This window comes from Macadamia integrifolia, chromosome 10 (assembly GCF_013358625.1).
Source record: "Macadamia integrifolia cultivar HAES 741 chromosome 10, SCU_Mint_v3, whole genome shotgun sequence".
NCBI classification, from domain to species: domain Eukaryota; kingdom Viridiplantae; phylum Streptophyta; class Magnoliopsida; order Proteales; family Proteaceae; genus Macadamia; species Macadamia integrifolia.
Window position 1 is genome coordinate 20,641,396 of NC_056566.1, and position 18,448 is coordinate 20,659,843.

Below are 18,448 nucleotides of genomic sequence, written 5' to 3' on the forward strand. Positions count from 1 at the left end.
CCCACAAGGAAAGAGGGGGTTGCACATATGAAATCCCAGTTCATTGTTTTTTCTGTTTTTTTTTCTCTCCAAAAAATGACGAGAGAATCTCATTTCCTTTTATCTGTTTCTCTGTGTAATTAGTCTAATGAATATTCCCGTTCAAATGGGGCAATGCAGGATCAACAATTATTGATCACTTTGAGGGATAAGTCCCCAACCCACCATCAGAAACAAAGCAAAAACCAACAGAAAGAAAAGGAACTTGAAATCCACAGTGCCACACTCTGGATCACCACCCCCATACAACACAAACAAACTGCAGGCACTTGCCAGATGTCAAATTGAATGAACAAATAGAAGGCCCTGAACAATCAAAAGCCAAAAAATAAAATTCACAACAGAAGTCAGAAAGCTCAAAACAGTATTAGATACAATAGTTACAGATACGATTAGGCATTCTCCATTCATCATTTCATCCTTCAACCTCTGTTCACCATTGCTGTTAAAAGGATTTGATCAGCGACGCCAAACCCCAGGCAACCTCCATCCACAGTAAAGATATGGACCCGCCCAAGGATATGAATGGTGAAGGATATACTACAATCATGGATTAACCTTCAATAGATCCCCAAAGAATTTTTTCTACTCAGATCTCCGATGATTTGAGCTCCCTTTGTGGTTGTTGTACAAGGGCAACTGCCATCGAGCCCCAAGTTTGCTCCTCCCGTAACACCGCCAGTAGAGAACAAATATTATTAGCATCATACCAATGGGAGTGGCCCATCTGTCACAAAGAAATAAAAAACACACATACATACAAACTATTTGTCAAATCTCAGCTTTACACTCACCCCACAATGTCAATATATTCTTCTCCTAATTTCTAAACATACTGAGAGTGGAAGAGAAGCTAGTTCTTATTACCTATCCAGATCAAGAATAGGGCTATAAACTAATGTCTCCCAAGTAGACACAATAAAATGCCATACAGGGTTGTAATAAAGTGCCTCTGCTGACCAGAACATCCTTGTGAATGTTTCCAAGAAGATAAACAATATCCAAGCTCCAATCTCAAGCAAGATAAACTTTATAACAAACCGGCCGACCACCACCATTACAAGAGAGAAGGCTACCAGCCAATTGAAAAGCCTGTGGTTGTATTCTTTAATGAAAAGCGACCGGGATTTCCCCAACATCTGCATGAACATATGCATTATACGCACTTAAGAAAATGAACATAGAAATCACATGTAAATGAGACAGAAAGATCAAGAAGAATGACATTTCAAGAAACCAAGTTGAACTATATGTCCACCCTAATCATGGAGAAATGTCACTAGCTGCCCACTAAAATTGAACTACTCATTGAAACAGAAAGCCTAATAAGTATAATGGGATCAGTATCAACCTTCATCATCCGTTGCTCATAGCTCGTTTTTGAAGGCCCTATACACTCTGCCTCAAAGCTTTGATTGCATTGCAGGAAACCTGCATTAAATTTTGCCATGGAAGGAAGCCTAAGGACTTGAAGCTGGTCCATTTTGTCCTCACACTTGGTATACAGTGCCTCACACAGCTTTGAAGACTGATAAATGTTTGCCAAGATAAAATTCTGGTACGCCTACAGAGTGTTTCCAATAAAAGATGATGTGGACAGCATAGAGCAAGATCTTCCAAAATTTATAGCATTTAATTCCAAAGGTGAAACAGAACATAGATTAACAGATTTGAACTTGACTTCACATTAGCTCACACATATGAGTGACCCAAAATAAAAGACACTGTATTCTCAAAATTCACTATAAAAAGCTCGGTGTGCTGCAAAGCTGAGAAAGATGTGCGCTAATTCCTTTTTTCTTTCTCATTCCTTTGCCCTGCAGCATCCAGTGGCAGGCCCCAGTAATGTGCAGAAAGTATGGGAAACTTCTACAGACCTTATAGCTGGATTTACTCACACTTCAGCAGCTTTGGGAAAGACAACTTTGGACTGTCAAACACCTTATTATGGGGATATCAAGGGCATGTGAAAGTTCAATAATGCAAAACTGAATGATTTCAATAGTGATCATTTTCAAGAGCTGGGGACACTCCCTCCCCTCAAAAAAAAAGTGAGGGGGATCGTTGCCAGGCTACATGACCCCTTGGCACCAGAGCGGGGGCCAATGAGAAAGTGCACAAGGGCATCCAACAGGGGTGGGATTTTTCATTTCACCCCGGGGGGTGTGTGTGGTCATGTCACCCTTCCTGTGTCTGGGCGCAGGCGCCATGCAGCCTGGCAGCCTTCTTTTTCCCAAAATAATAATAATAACTTTACAAGTATGAAGTTACATGTAAGAAGAGAGAACATCAGCATAAAATCTATGCAATTAATTTACCAACCCAACAATCCTAAGATGGTATTTGAGAACTCAATACGAATTTGATGTGAGAGCATGGCATCATTTAGCAAGATAATGTCAATGATGGTTGAAGCCAGAGCAGTAATTGAAAACTGTTCTACTGAAGGTCCTTGGCCAGCTGGGGTACAAGGAGTTGATGGAAATGTTTTTTTAAACAGGAAAGCACTGTGAATGATACTTGTAAGTGGAAAGGGGTTAAATAATCAAGAATAATATGATAGTGAATTTAAGTCATCAATTGTTTGGTTCAGGGTAAGATATAAGAGAATCAGGGGCAGGCTAGAAACCCACAGTGAGTGTTGTTTGCCAGGATAATATTCGTGTATGCCTACAAACTGTTTACAATGAAAGATGACGTGGGCAGTGAACAGAAAGAGTTCATAAAATGTAATTATGTAAAAACATTTAATAAATGTGAAAAAGCCCACAATTTAAAATTTGGCCACTCAACCTAGTGATTGCACAGAGGCACCAGACCCATATGAAATAACCCAAAATCAACATCTGACATAATATAACAATGAATGCTTGGTGTGAAGTAAGGCCGAGAAAGATGTGCATCACCATCTCTTTTTTTTTGGACAGGGGGTGGGGGATGCTGATGTTAGTTTAGTGACCTATATAGCAGGATTGCCATACACTTCAGCAGAAGCGAGGGAGATAAACTTTGGTAACCTAGCCCTTCTTTTAGTTTTTTTTTTTTGGGGTTTTTTTTTTTTGGGGGGGGGGGGAATATGGAGGAGGAGAAGAAGATATTTTTTAACAAAGCACAAAAGAATGATCTTAGTGCCATAATATCAAGAGCTCATATCCCCGAGGCATTTTGCAAATGCCATTTCCAGTGAGAGGCCTCAGCATTAAAAGTTACACAAAAGAGTTACCTACAGAAATAGTACGATGGGTAACTTTTCTAAAGACTCCAAGACTAATATGTGAGAAATCAAGCATGAACGATATGCAAGAGCATGGGATCATTTAACCAGATAAAGCTAAAGAGTGTTGAAGCCAAAGCAGTAACAACCAATAACTGAAACTCAGTTCTGTCCACTTGGCGCTGGACTCAGAATGAGGCTAAGACAGTGACGAGCACTGGAATAGCGGGAAATTAACCCCTAGAGATAAAGGCCAACTCATCAAATGCCATCATTGAGTGGTTTGGATATGCCCCTTAAGAGTAGAAAATATTTTTGATAAGATGACAGACTTGTTGATGAGCATCTGGGATCCCCATCAGCCCTTCTGATACTTGCAAGAGGCGAGGATAAAAAATTAAGAATAATAAGAATGTCGATTTAGGTCATGGTTGTGCTCTGTTCAATGTAGGATATGTACCCATCCTTGAGCTTTCATCTGGAGTCCTTGAAGGATTTGAGTCCCTAGTAAGCATTAAATTTTTCTTGATAAATATACTCCAAGTTGTCACTAAGGAACTAACTCGTTACAAGGTAGCAAAGGCATTTACAGGCAAACCTTGACTGCAGTGATTAGCAGCATTGATCTTTTACCTCGTTGTCTATGGAGAAGAGAAAGAGGGGAGGGGGTTGGGAGACCAACCAATGGTAGTTAGTTCATAGCTACAACAGTTGAAAAATCCAAAGTTTTTTCAAGAAACTGAGCTCTTCATGCTTTAGATTTAGAAATTTACTTCTATTTACTCTCTTTTATGAAATGGTGCTAGTTTAAGGCCAATACTAGATAGACTTTCTAGTGCTCCAATTTCCAATTTAACACATAATTAAGTGACTACCTCCCTGGCATACCTCTTGTATTTCGATGTCCAATTTAGCAACTGATTTCTTAGAATGGTGGTGACCAAAATGCTGCTCGTCAAAGACCTTCATGGCTTCTTCTCTTGCTGCAGAGTGGGCTTGTTGCAGAGATTGCTCCGATTGTGGTAACCCTTCCTCACCCATCCTATGACTGTATATCTTCAAACATTGCTCAAGAATTCCCTTGTTAAAAACCTCAACAAGAGAGCCAGTGGAAGGGATCTCTCCTTTGTTCAAGGCTTCAAGAATCTGAAACATAAGACATAACTCATTAAACCTGGTAATGCTTTTTAGCTCTTTATTTTTTCCCCTTCTCCAGTGAGAATAGTGAAGAGATAAGGTGGGTTGAAAACCCAAAACCTCAGTGCGCAAAAATGGATCACAACCTGATTAGCTTAACTTACAATGATGGAAACTCTAATAACGATTTGATGCATTTACAACTATAGTGCAGGAGGATGAAAGAAAGGCACCTGCTCCAAAAAAGTTACAAACTCCTTTCCATTTAGAGGTTTACCCTGCACAATTTTTGGACGAATAACAGAAACAACAAGTTCTTTCAACTGCTCCCTCTTCTTAACATAACTTGGGTCAAGATCAGCATCCTTCATGTCACAGAGCTGGGTTCGCTGGAGATGAGGCTGTAAACAAGTTCAATTTAAAGAGTTATAAGCTCATTCCAAAGTATAAATCTAGACGAAGTGCATTGGGCATATGCCAAAAAAAAATAAAATAATTTGGACCATAACACATCTTTTTTCAGGGCGGGGCCTGGGAGTGGGGAGGATCTTAGACCTCTCATCACAGAAAATTCATTATCATAAAGGACGTGTGCCAAGGCAAGCCATTGCAATGGCCACACACCTAGGCACGCTCCTGCACCAATATCAAATAAGGCAGCCTTTATGACATAAGCAACTAAGTGCATTAAAGACAAGTAAAAAAATACAAAGACCTCAAAGTAATTTAAAACAAAGACAAGGGCAGAAATGTCAACAAGCCCTCAAAGTGACAATGGCATTCCCATCTGGGAACCAGGTTCTTCTCCTCTTCCTCTCCTCCTTTTTCTTTGTCATCATTTTCCTTACCAGGTTCACCACCAGAAACCATACATGCTCTCTTCTTCCTACTCTTAATTTTTCTTTGTTCCCCTCTTTTTCCTTTGAGTGCAGGGTACCTAGATGCTGAAAGTGACTGGCCACCTGACCGCCAAGGCAGCACCTAGGTGTTGCCTAGGATTACTTTGACAAGTATGTTCATGATTCAGCCGTACAATGGATTCTCTAGGATTCTAACAGAATGGAGAATAGCCTATAAGATACCACATTCAGTGAAGATAATATGACTTTTTTTTTTTTGGCCAGGATATCACAAAGGTGAAACTCATCAGTTGGATGTTCCAGACAGAAGGACTGAGTGAAGCCCAAGAAATCACACATGAGAGAGAGAGAGAGATAGAGAGACTAGGCAAAAATGAAATGAGAGGCAACCACTTCTATTTGTAGCAATGAATGCACAAGAGCAAACACCAAACAATGATCATTCACAGGTATGGCTTGCTCAGACTTCCAATAACCATATTTGTTTATTACAATAAGGAAAAGGGAAAATGCACAATACAGTTACTTCATTTCATTTTCTTCTCAATATTTGTTTTGTTTTTGCAGCACCTTAAGTCTGCCTACCATTAGCAGTGACCAGGTTACTTCAATTTCTCCTTTCTTGAGTTGTTACAAGTTTTTATCTTCTCTTCCAATTTTAATGGCTTAGACCTTGAAGTACAGCATTACATGGACATGGGGGTGGTCATCAGTATCTGACATGGGCACAAGGTTTTTAGGATTCAGCGAGCTCTAAAGGACATGATCATCCAAGCCCTCACTCACTTGTTCTTTGCACAAGTTGAAATGGCACTAAGCTACATCTTTTTGAAGACTTGAAGGTATCTGAATTATCATTAAACGTATAAAGGGCCAGAATGCATGGCATTGGAGAATTATGTGCATCCCAAATTATTCTCAAACACAAACATAAGAGTGAAAAAAGATGTAGCTCTTTTTGCATGTGAGAGCTGATTTTTGCATGTGAGAGTGAAAAAATTAAAAGAAAAAATATATATTTTTTCAAACACTGTGAGATAAGATGAACAGGATTCTCATAACAAATCAACTCAGGACTTATCAGGGAAATCGTTCAGCTAGACCGCTGCACTGTCTACTTCGGTTTTGGTTTGCTCAATTGAGAATTGGATACTCAAGAATAAAGGTTCAAGATTAGGAAAAACCACAAATTATCACTGCAGAGGTATTTAAGCATCAGTTTGAATGAGATTGGAGATTGGAGATTGGTGGGGAAAATCAAATCAACAAAAAAATTTGAGAAGAGAAGCGAAATATGTAGATTTCACTCACACGAATCACACCAAGAGCAACCCATACCTGAGGTAAGCTAAAGGCTGTGCTGTTATCACCCATAATGGCCAGTGATTCTCGAATCTGATTAACCTGATTCAAACAAGAAAGAATATTGCAATAGAATGAAAATATTTGCTGAAAAACGAAAGTTTAGAGAGAACAATACCTGATCAATATTTCTGTTTCCTGCAGTCACAATTGGCATTCATGATCAATTGTCTGATCTAATATGGGTGCTGAAATCAAACTCGTCAGGTAAATAAGAGCAAATAGATGACAAAAACTAACCATCATAGTTAGGGACCTGCCGAAGAGCTTCATCTACCATCTGCTGTACACTTTTCCCTTCTGTAAGACAGCCTCAACATGTCAGGATTCACGCCGCATTGCAACCCCCTCCCTACCCGCACCCAAAAAAAAAAAAAACAACTGAAAAGCATATTTGTGAAGGCAATACCTAGGCATCCAAGCTCTTTCTTGGGTCCAAGGCGATAGCAAGCCTTGCTGACACTTGACGATTTTACGTTGATTTACATTTATTGTTTTGTTTATTGATGAATAAGCTTACATTATATCTTATGCGTTGTTTATTATATGTTCATTTTCTCATATTTAGTCATTATTAGTATAATTATCATATTGCATTGATATGCTTATGTGTTGCATATAAGCATAATTATATTAAATTCTGAATTCCCATTGTTATATTGCATATGGTCATGGGCAATTGAATGCTCTCTGGTCGCGTGGATACTGTGCTAGCGCATGGGCCAATGGGAGGGCAGGCGGACACATCGAGCAGCACATGGGTCACGGGGCAGGGCAGTCTTCTCACACCCACCTGTGTATGGGCATAGATGGTGCGACCAAGGAGTATATTGTATGCACCTAGGTGGGCGCCTTGTCGCCTAGGCACCCCTTCAACACCTTGGGTCACCTAGTCCCCATGACAACTATGCTGAAAAGTACAAAATCATATCCAAGCATAGGGTAATCCAACAATCCAACTCTCTTGTATAATTTGGATCAATAAAAAAATAGATAGAAAATATATTTTAACAAAACCAAACCAAAATTAGACCGTTTCTCATTAATTGGATCTCAACCAAAAAATTCTCAGGAGTGGAAAGATCAACTTTGAAAATGTTTGATGGTTATTAGGGGTATTGAAAAAAATTTCTCATACAACAACTCAGCCTTTTCCCAACTAAATGGGGTTTGCTACATGGATCCAAGAGAGGGAATAATAATAACAATAATAATCATAGTTGTCATGGCGTCGCCTAGGCAGCGATTTGGCGTCCTGGCGGAAAAAGAAGTTCATGACAGTGCTACGATTTACATGACTCACAAATGGCAGTCGTCATGGCCCCACCATGGACACCAAGCCATGCCTGATTCACTAGGCGGTTATTTTTTGTAAAATGCAGGATGATTTTGACATGGCTATGTTGATTTTTGATGATTTGATGTTGCTTAATGTTGGTTTTATATGTTATAGGGTATATATTGTAGGCTTGTAGCATGCTAAATAACTTTAGAAAATAGGAGAACTAAAAAAGTAGCATACTAAATAACTTTAGAAAATAGGAAAAATAAAAAATGACACATGGGCGATTTGACCACCATGGCAACGCCATAATGGGCGATTCATCACCAAATCAGTTAGCCACCCCTCCACCGCCTTCGATCGATTTGACGCCGTGACAACTATGATAATAATTATAATAATAACAATATTAATAATGTTAATAATAATAAAGGAACACAGGAACATAGGAACACCTTAGAAACATTCCACCTAAATGGGGTCGGCAAATGGATCTTTGCCCTCCAAACAATTCCATTTGAGGTCATACTACAGTCAAGACCTAACTCTCTATGTCTTTCCTCACTACTTCTCCTATTGTCATTTTGGGTCTGCCCCTAGCTCTTTTAGTTCTTTCCATCTAAATCTGATCACTCCTCCTTATCGGTGCATCCCAAGGCCTCCATTGAACACGGCCATATCACCTCAAACAACTTTCTTAGTGCTTGTCTTGATGGAGCAACTCCCAAATCAGCTCTAATACGGTCATTCCTTTATCCCTTCTAATTTTGCTGCGCATCCATCTCAACATCTTCATCTATACTACCCTCAACTTATTTATATTACGCTTCTTGACTACCCAACATGCCACGCCATAATCATAGCTGGTCTTACAACTGTCCTATAAAATTTTCCTTTAAACTTTACTGGAATACGTTAGTCACTCTACACTCTGGATGCGCCTCTCCACTTCATCCATCCTGCTTTTATCCTCTAAGAAACATCATCTTCTATATCACCTTCTTTGTAATGATTGACCTCCAGATAACTAAATTAATCACTTTACGGTATCTCTCTCTCCTCAAGTTTCACCATTTTGGTATTCATCTTAGTGTGACTAAAGTTACACACCATATACTCCATCTTCGTCCTACTTATCTTAAAACCTCTTGATTCCAATATTGATCTCTATAGCTCCAACTTAACATTAATCCCTATTATTGTCTCATCCACCAAACCAGTATCATCAACAAAAAGCATACACCACATAACCTCGTCTTGAATGTTCCTGATTAAGCCATCCATGATAAGCACAAACAATTAGGGATTAAAGCTAATCTCTGATGTAACCCAATTGTAATTGGGATATTCACTACCTTGACCTCCAACAGTTCTCACACTAGCTGCCACACCCTCATACATGTCTTTAATTATATCCACATATTTACTCAACACCCTTCTCTTCTCTAGTACATGCTAGATTAACTCCCTAAGAACTTTGTTTTAGGCTTTTTCTAGGTTAATAAAGACCATATGGAGATCATTCTTGCAAACTCTGAATCTTTCCAATGATCCTCCTGAGTAGGTAAATAGTTTTTGTTGTGGATCTACCTGGCATAAAACCAAATTGGCTCTTCGAGATAGTGGTTTCTCTTCTTAGCTGGGCTTCAACAACCTTCTCCCATAATTTCATAGTGTGACTCATTAGTTTTATGCCCCTATAGTTATTGCAGCACTAAATATCACCTTTATTTTTGTAGATTGGAACTAAAATGCTAAAATGCTTCTCCTCCATTCATCTAGCATTTTCCTTGTACATAATATTGTTAAAAACCTTAGTTAGCCAAGATGCACCACATCATCTTAAGCTCTTCCACACTACTATTAGGGCCTCATCTAGGCCTGGTGACTTACCTACTTTCATCTTTCTCAAGGCTCTTTAAACTTCAGCCACTCCAACCTTTCGCATATACCTATGACGTGTGGTGTCACAGATGACAAGTAAATGTTGTGAGCTGACTTTTTGTATGCTTGCACATACTTGAAATACAAACATTTTCTATTTTTTGGTTTGTTACTGCCAATCAAAAAACAAATAGAAGGAAAGGATAAATCTAAGTCTTATCCCTAATCTTGTTTCCCTTGATCCAAGAATAGTTACACCTCTTCGAGAAAATGGATTTTAGCAAAACAACTCATAGACTTCAAACATCCAACAATGGCATAGTATAGTTAAAATACATTCTTCGAGTGTAGAAAGGAACCACCATTGGATGGCCCAGAAAAGAATAAGGCTGGCATTCTAGGAGCATTTACGGTGGGAAATTATCTCCTTCTGTTAAACTTTTAATCTAGGAAGAACAACTTTAATAGAAGAATGAAGGGAGGAGATGTGATATGAACAGTTCTGTGGGATGTGTAATGAGACTACCAGAATAGGATCTGTTTCTCATGACCAATGAACTAGAGGAGAGTAGACCACTATACTCTAGAATCCAAAGCCTTAAAATTGAGGACATGTACTCCTTAAACTGATTAATTTAGTGTTTCACACTCTTAACCCTTTCATCATTTGTATCTGGTATTCTAGGAACTGTTCTTTAGGATTACCAGACAGCTACTTAAACTTCCCTTTTCCAGAAAGGACAGGGAAAAATGATTTATGTGGAGTTTAATTCAGCACTTACGTAAGAAGTCCCGCTGAATTAGCCACAACAACTTGGCAGGCTCAAATGCAACATCTTTCCCCTACGAAAAAATTTATTTGAGTTTTAGACATATAGCAAATGGTAAACCATAACAAACCACACATACTAGAAAAAAAAAAAAAAATGGAAGTGATTAGTTGGTTACCTCCACTCTATATTCCATGTTTAAGCGACACGAAAATGATAGAACAAGTTGGTGTCAGTCATGAAAACAAGGTGACTATAATTGCCACAAGTTCATTATTAAAGAAACATTAAGGCTTGCTAACCTTCCATAGAATTCTTCAGCAAGTTCAACAGCAAATGACAACCTAGATATATCAGCTTCACGGATCTATGGAAAAAAAAAAATACAAGAAGCACAGAACAAATTAGTATGAGAGTAGAATGTATGGTGAATCCATGCATGCACAGAGAAAAGACCCATGTAGCATCTTTTCCAGTTATGGGCCAAGGACAGACCGTCTCAGGTAGGTTGTAGATTAGCACAGAACTCATAACAGTTGCCAAAGCAAAGATCCTGTGAACACAAAAATTTGGAAAGTTTGGCGTTGAGAACCATGGAACCACCACAGAAGCCAGATGGAAGATATGGTATATCAGAAAATTGCCTGTCATCGTATACATTTGACTTCCCAATGCTTTCAAACCCTTCTGTGTCAAGGTAAAGCACTGACGTTTTAACCCCATCTATAACTAACTCTAGTGGCGTCCCCCAAACCCATATCCCTGAAACAAAGAAAAACAAATGTCAAGGATATTCGTTTGTGTAACAGTAAGAAGTATGAGGGTTAACGAAGCCAATATGGTGCATGCTTGTGTATGTGTTCAGATTTTGCATGGCTGCACATGTACATTCGTCGAAATATGCATCAACCTTTTGTTTTGGTATCACGCATGTGACCTACACCAAATCCTGTACATAAGACAAGTTCCAACTGATTATAAGATAAAGCAGCTGAGATTTACAGAAAATAAAAAATAGATAAAAGCGTGAGAAGTAGTGATTTAAGACGGGGGAAGATACTAAGGTGATATAACTAGAAAAAAGTACCTTCATAACATGAAAGGGAGAGAAGTTGATTCAGTAGAAAAGATTTGCCAGAGCGGTATGGACCAATTACCTGAGAAGGCAAACATGAAAATGAAGTCAAGAATGTTTCCTTTTCTAAAAGGAGGGTGGCAGGAGGATATAACTTCTTGCTAAGAAAACTAATGCATGAGTGCACAAAAGAAAAGACATCTTTCAGGTTAAGAGCCTATCATAGGTTATGCAAGTTCACCATGACAAGATGCTCATAACTGATGACTGTGACACACCTCCATTTGGAAAAATGCACCTCCTTTTTTGGGCAGACATTTGATTTTCGTTTCTTTCCTTCCTTTTAGTAACTTGTACCTCCCCCTCCCCTCCCCCCCCCCCCCCCCCCGGGAAGAAAAAATCCCTGGAACAACCATATCAAGCCATATAGTTCTTTCCTGATAGAGGACAAATCCATCTTTAAGGCTCTTAAGTCTAGCATAACAATGTTTGCAACAGTGTATCTCCTCAAGGATCTAATATTTCCTTCCACAAGCCTCAAAATATAGAATATGGTACCAACCAACAAAAGGATGAGTTTCTAAGAAATAAAGGGGCTGGTGTGCCAAAAGAAAGATGTCCAGTGTCCAATGCACACCAGTCGTAAACGATTTTTTCTCTTTCGTCCCCCCCCCCGGTCACTTCATTATATTTCTTCTTCTTCTTTTGCATTATCTGCAAATACCATAGGCCCCACAAGTAGACCAGCGCATCCCATCCTGTTCTCAATGGCACTTGATTTTGGTTAAAGAAGCCTATTCTTGTTAATATCTTTCAGCACCAAATGACCCCCACTCAATTGTATTTACCTAAGGTCCTCTTTTGTCAAAATGTCTTCAACTTGGAATAACAATCTCCTTTTGTGAATTCCAGAAAAAAATAATATAATAGCAATTAGATGTGATCCCCCAAAAATAACTTAAATTTTATACTTTACTATGTTAGCCAATAATGGGGGTCATTAATTGGAGCAATAGTTTAAGGTTTGGCTGCCAGGGAAAATGCCAGTTTTGAGTCTTGAGAGCGGTCATTTTAAGCAAAAAATGACTAAGGTTAGGACCGTCTCCAAACTCACCCCTCCTAAGATCCTGCATAGGTGCGAGCCCAGGACCAGCATTGGAATGACCCTTCACTATACAACAACATCCAAAAACCTTATCCCAACTTAATGGGGTCGGCTACATGGAGATTCCAAGCAAAGACGAGCACGGGGTTCCATGCAAAAAGATTGACAGATTATAGCTAATTATAATAAGTGTCAGCTGTCAACCTGACGCACCACTACAAAACAGCCACACGGTTATAACGACATACTATAATAAATTAAAAACTTTAACAATAAATCTGAATGATACTAGTTCCAAAATCAAGTAATTTACAAATAAAATAAAATAAATAATTCAAAGTTTAAAAAAAAAAATTATTAAAATATTTTATTTATAGAAAATATGGAACTTAACTCTCCAAGTCAAGAAAGACATTTTATTAAAGAAAATAAGAGAGGCCTCTTACTAGCTTTATAGCCTTTCATTTTCGCAACATCTCTTATTTTTTCAGAGCCCCAAAAAGTAGGTGCCACATGCCTCCCAAATGCAGGTAAGAAGGTATTATTCCGGCATTTCCAAGTATGGGTAGTTCCAGATTCTCACAATCTTATTTCACGCAAATTGTGAACCAACTAGATATATTTTCATATAGGTAAGCAGTAAATAAAGATAAAAAAAGGGTTTAGGTAACCGATATCAAGCTTACTGCCACAGCTGAAATTGGGGTTGTTAGTCTTTCTATTGCCTCCAAGCCTTCTCTTGCAAGACGAAGTTTTGTATGGCCAGAATCAGGCTCCACAATAGGAAACCTGCAAGTATAGGAAGATAGCTTTTGAAGAAATACAAATTCTATATCTAAAACAAATCCCAACTTAATGGGGTTGTCTACATAGACCCCAGAAAAAACACAAAAGGGAAAACTGAGGTAACAATAAAATATGAGAAATGAAATGAAATGAAATGAAAGTAAGGGGATAGAGGTACAGCCCAGCAAGTCAGGCTCAGCTAAATGGGGTCGGCATCTAAAACAAATCAACAAAGAACATAAAACATGAGAGACATGTTGTAAGATATTATAATTTTGATAACAGTATGACAACAGATTTAACATCAGCTTGTAGTCCCCTCATCTAAATAACAAGCAATAGCAGAGGAATACTTAACAAAAATAAAACAAGAAAGACAAAACACAGATCTAAAGCTTAACAAGAAAACACCCATACAGGGCTTCGACAGTGCAACACAAATAAGAGTGAAGAAAGCAAAAGAAGAAATATAATGCAAAGGCATTTCTATCTTATTATTCAAAACCAACGCCAAATAAACCCCTTAAATGGAATCATAATTTACAAAACATTTGAGAAATATTGCCTGGAAATATAAAGATAGCGGACCAAGTTGCCTATGTCACACATAAGAGAAAGTTTTACCCAATCCTAGCAGGACCATAAATACCTCGGAGTTTGGAATCAATTCGGTGCCGGTGATCAAGGTTTAGGAAGCCATCAAGGAAGAACTAAAATGTGTAGCATCATGATGCCACAGGCATTATGCATCAAATCAACATTGACATTAAAAAGGTTTGATCTTTTTAATTTAAACATTTTTTTATTTAAATTACTAGGGACTCTTGGAGTATTGTCCTAAAAGTCTCCCCAAACCACCCTAGGTGGACCAACTTACTTCCACTTCCACTGGGACCAACACAATGTATTCCTGACTTCGAATTACAAAACTTGGTCAAACTTTGGTAAACTTCAACCAAAACCTTATACTTTTTAACACAAAAACTACCAAACTTCCAGAGAGGATGCCAATGAAACAAACATATCAGTAAGGTCTACTTAGCCTCTAAATTGATAAATTGCCTTTGACATATTAATGGTGTGATGGTCATAATGGGATCTTCTTATGTCTTTGCCAAGGAAGGATTTTTCAATGTGTTCAAGACATCAAGAGGTCCATTAACCCTAAAAATAAACAAAATGTCTAGCATATATATGACATGATGGGGATCAAACAGTGATTCAATCGTGATCAAGAATATTCAAGATCATGATCATGTTGAACCACAGATTAATTAACCTATCAGATACCCGGATAGGATTGATTGAGCCAACAAAACAACCAAATTCCCCTACCATATCCACAATAGAGTGAAGGTCACAATAGAATCTGGTAAAAAATTGTGCTAGTTTAGGAAAGATTTATCGAACATGAAAAACATAATTTTGGGGTCTACAACCCAAACAATTGGACGTAATCTATATCATAAATTATTAGATGTGTAATATCATATCTAAGTTAAAAATCCCACAACTGGATGACATTTTAGAAACGTTGTCTGGATTGCATGTGTTTTTAAGATTAAACTCAGAAGTGGTTATCTTCAGACTAGCTTGATCGTTTTAAACCATTGTAAATGGTTCTTTTGCTTTTATAGTGGTTTCTAAATATATAATTGGTGCTTATTTGAGTATATACTGAAGGATCGTCTAAAAATTCTATCAACTCCACAAATTTCAATGGATTTGCATAAACTACCACAAATTATTTGCACCTCAGTGTGGACCCAAGCTCATACTGAAACCAAAGTTCAGAACCTAAGATTGGAGTGTCTTTTCAGTTGAAAGTATGAACATGGGTTATAAGTTGGTCTTTCTTCTACTGTTACCAGTTCTGATTTGAATAGGGCCAAAAAGAGTCTTTATGAGGGGGATGCAGGAACATCCAACATGTAATGTTTTGGTTTTGTTTATTGATTTTTGCTAATAGAATGAAAATCTTTTGATTGGTTGAATTGTTTAAGCCAAAACTGCACCAAGATTGTATTTTATTTGCAGTTATACAAATTTTCTGCTTTAATTCTGTCTATTAGAAGCTTGGCCACTTAGTTCATGGTTGGGACTCGCAAAAGGTATACCTGCCCCCTTCTCCAAAAAAAAAAAAAAAAGACATACTCAATTACAAATGGTTTGACACTTCAAAAAAATTAGTAAAAAAATAATTTTGTAGAGCAAACTGAGCCCAAGTACTATTAAAACGGAATGAGAACATCCAGCGAGAGCAAGAGAGAGAGAGCAGGAGACCAAGGCAAGGCTCCAATAGGTGATAAAAAGAAACTGGAGTTCAATGAACAAGATTTGGAAGCGTGCAATGAAAACCAGAGAAAGCAATAGTGGGAATGAGTGCTATAATGCAACTTAAGGACATAAATGCGATGATAAGCGCAAATACATCAATTGAGATAGTGCAAAACGAACCAACATTTAGGAGTGGGTCTAAGATGGAAAAAAGGATTATTTCCAAAACTGAATGAAATGACTAGTCATTGATGATGGAAAGATGTGTAAGAGGATCTAGTATAAGCATTAGCTATCTGCTTACAACTCCATACATCCTCTTTCAATGGACTTGGCGTATCTTTGCAGGATTACAAATTAGCAAAGGCCATTGAAGTTTGTTGGCAGAGAGCAAAAATGTTTGGTAATTTGATGTATCCTTTAGCGCCACTGAACTTGTCCCACACAAAAAATCACCACCCCAATGCACAGAAGGTGCATTTCTCCCTACTATACATGATCTTATTTTTTTCCCCTCTAAATTAGCATATGACTTCAGTTAAATATTGTGAATATTGTTTTGTACAATTAAGCAATGCCAATGACAGCTTATGTCATCCTATGCAAAAACATAAATAACCACCATCACAAAAAAGCAATGACTGCAGTGGAGCAGTTGGTCTGATCAACATTGTTAATTAGAATTCTTAAGGCACATCTCATCACACCATAAAGAATTATAGATCCAATTAACTCAGGTCCAGTAACATTAAATCGAAGTGTCATTTGATCCCATCATAAACTGAAATTAGCAGAGCATATATAAGAAAGATTGTTGGGTGGGGGGAGGGAAGAAGGAGAAAGAACAGAAGAAAATCTAAATTAATTAAAAACACAAAATTTAGTGTCCAACCTAAATTCCAAGTAACAGAAGGAAGTTCGCTATAATATCAAATTTACATAAGAATCGACCATCAACGTAGATTAGCAGTACCTTACAACCCAAGAAAACCATTATATAAGAAAGAATGTGAACAAAAGAAACGACTTACGCTTGTCGGAAGTTCTCTATCGAAGACAACCCAGATGCTGTGAGGCAAAGTATGATTGAAGCAGCAAAAACCCATCTCGAAACATTCATTTTTTCTCGAACCAGAGAAGCTTATCTTTCGGAGGAGAGGAGATCACAGACGAGCAATGGAAGCTGTAAGGCCAATGAGAACGTGACCACAGAAAGGCTAAGGAGAGGAGAACCATTTGGTTTGGGAGGCATGCCCACGGAAGGGAGATGGATCTGAGGAAGCTAAGAATTATTCGCAGATGAAGTATCCAGTTCCCGCTTTTTCAATGGTTTCTTGCGTTTCAGAGAGACCCAACGTTTTGGGTTTGCTTATAGTTGCTCCAGAGAAGAAACCCCAAATAGAAACTACAGGTCGGTGCAGTGAAAACTGAATAAATAATTATGGGTTTCGATAGGAAGGAGAAAGCAATGATTATGATTATGATATTAGTGTGGTTTTTCCATGACGGGCAGAGATTAGAAAAGGTCAGAAGCTTCAGTGTCTCTGTCTCTCAAAGAGAACAACTAAGCAATTAAGGTGGAATTACTGCAAGTTCCGTGATTCAGACCCAAATCTCTACTCCTTCAAATGTGTAGACTTCCCTACTCCCTAAAAATAGTACTCCTTTGGTAAGAAAACTGCATAATTAAGGCCGTTTCCGTAATCTCAGTACCTTGTGTATTCAACGAAGAAACCATGGAAAATGAAAAGCAAAGCTTCAAGGACTCGATAATGTTCTGGCCCTTCTGGGCTCTTCGGCAGGAGATCAACATGGGAAAAGATCTTTCTTCACTTCAATTTACAGTATGATTGTCTTAAGGTGACTAGAACAGAAGAGAAGAGCATTAATACAGTAACAAGAAGACCACATAGATGATATCAATTACAATATGTTGTTAAGAAAGGTTAAAGCTCAGTTTTAACATTTCAGGTTTATTGTTCTGTGGTGGATTATCCAGGCGCAGGAAAGAGCCTAACCCAACCATTTGAGGGAGTATATATGATAAAATAATCCAGGGACGTATGCCTAGAACTAAGCCTAATGCACAAAAGGCGACAGGTTTTTTTTTTTTTTGGTGGGGGCGGGTGTATGGGGGCGCGTGGGGTGGGGAGAGGGGGACGGGGGTGGCGTGGTGTTGTTTTGCTTAGGCATATTGGAGTGCATCAATTTTTCTTTCAACGACGATTGAAGAGAAAAGCTATGGCATTTGACCTTTGAAATGGATTGAGAAAGGATTTTTTTTTTTTTTTTGGTTAGAAAGGGAGGATTCTTTTTACAACATATGTTAGGATGCAAGAGTTTACTATTGGAACATTGTTGAGGAATCCAATCATAAGTTAAACTTTCACTTTTCTTCACTTTAACTTCTTTTTTACTATTGAAACATTGCCGAGGAATCCAATCATATGTTAAACTTTCAATTTTCTTCACTTTAACTTCTTTTTCGACCAAATGGAACCAAAATTGGGTGAAGATAACAACTGCCTTGGTGAACTATGGTGTGTAAAATACCCATGTTCACAAGGAGAATAGTTGATATCTATTTCCCCTCCCATACCTACAAGGAAAAAAAAAGTCTTTAAGTTCATTCTCCTTGGTCCCTAATCCCCCAAAGC

At 38.2% G+C, this 18,448-nt stretch overlaps 1 protein-coding gene across 1 annotated transcript; it reads right to left on the bottom strand.

The window, feature by feature from the left end:
- Nucleotides 1–240: 240 nt before the first annotated feature.
- LOC122092030 (guanylate-binding protein 4) lies at nt 241–17,766 on the bottom strand. Its single transcript, XM_042662320.1, has 17 exons — nt 16,823–17,766; nt 13,415–13,517; nt 11,636–11,705; nt 11,459–11,497; nt 11,193–11,310; nt 11,044–11,101; nt 10,851–10,915; nt 10,727–10,733; nt 10,561–10,621; nt 6,853–6,912; nt 6,731–6,750; nt 6,589–6,654; nt 4,624–4,791; nt 4,142–4,399; nt 1,391–1,603; nt 907–1,178; nt 241–766 (listed from the first exon to the last, which is right to left on the bottom strand). The coding sequence occupies exons 1-17, from the start codon at nt 16,909–16,911 to the stop codon at nt 625–627; spliced, it is 1,809 nt and encodes a 602-aa protein (XP_042518254.1). The 5' UTR covers nt 16,912–17,766; the 3' UTR covers nt 241–624.
- Between the last annotated feature and the right edge of the window lie 682 nt (nt 17,767–18,448).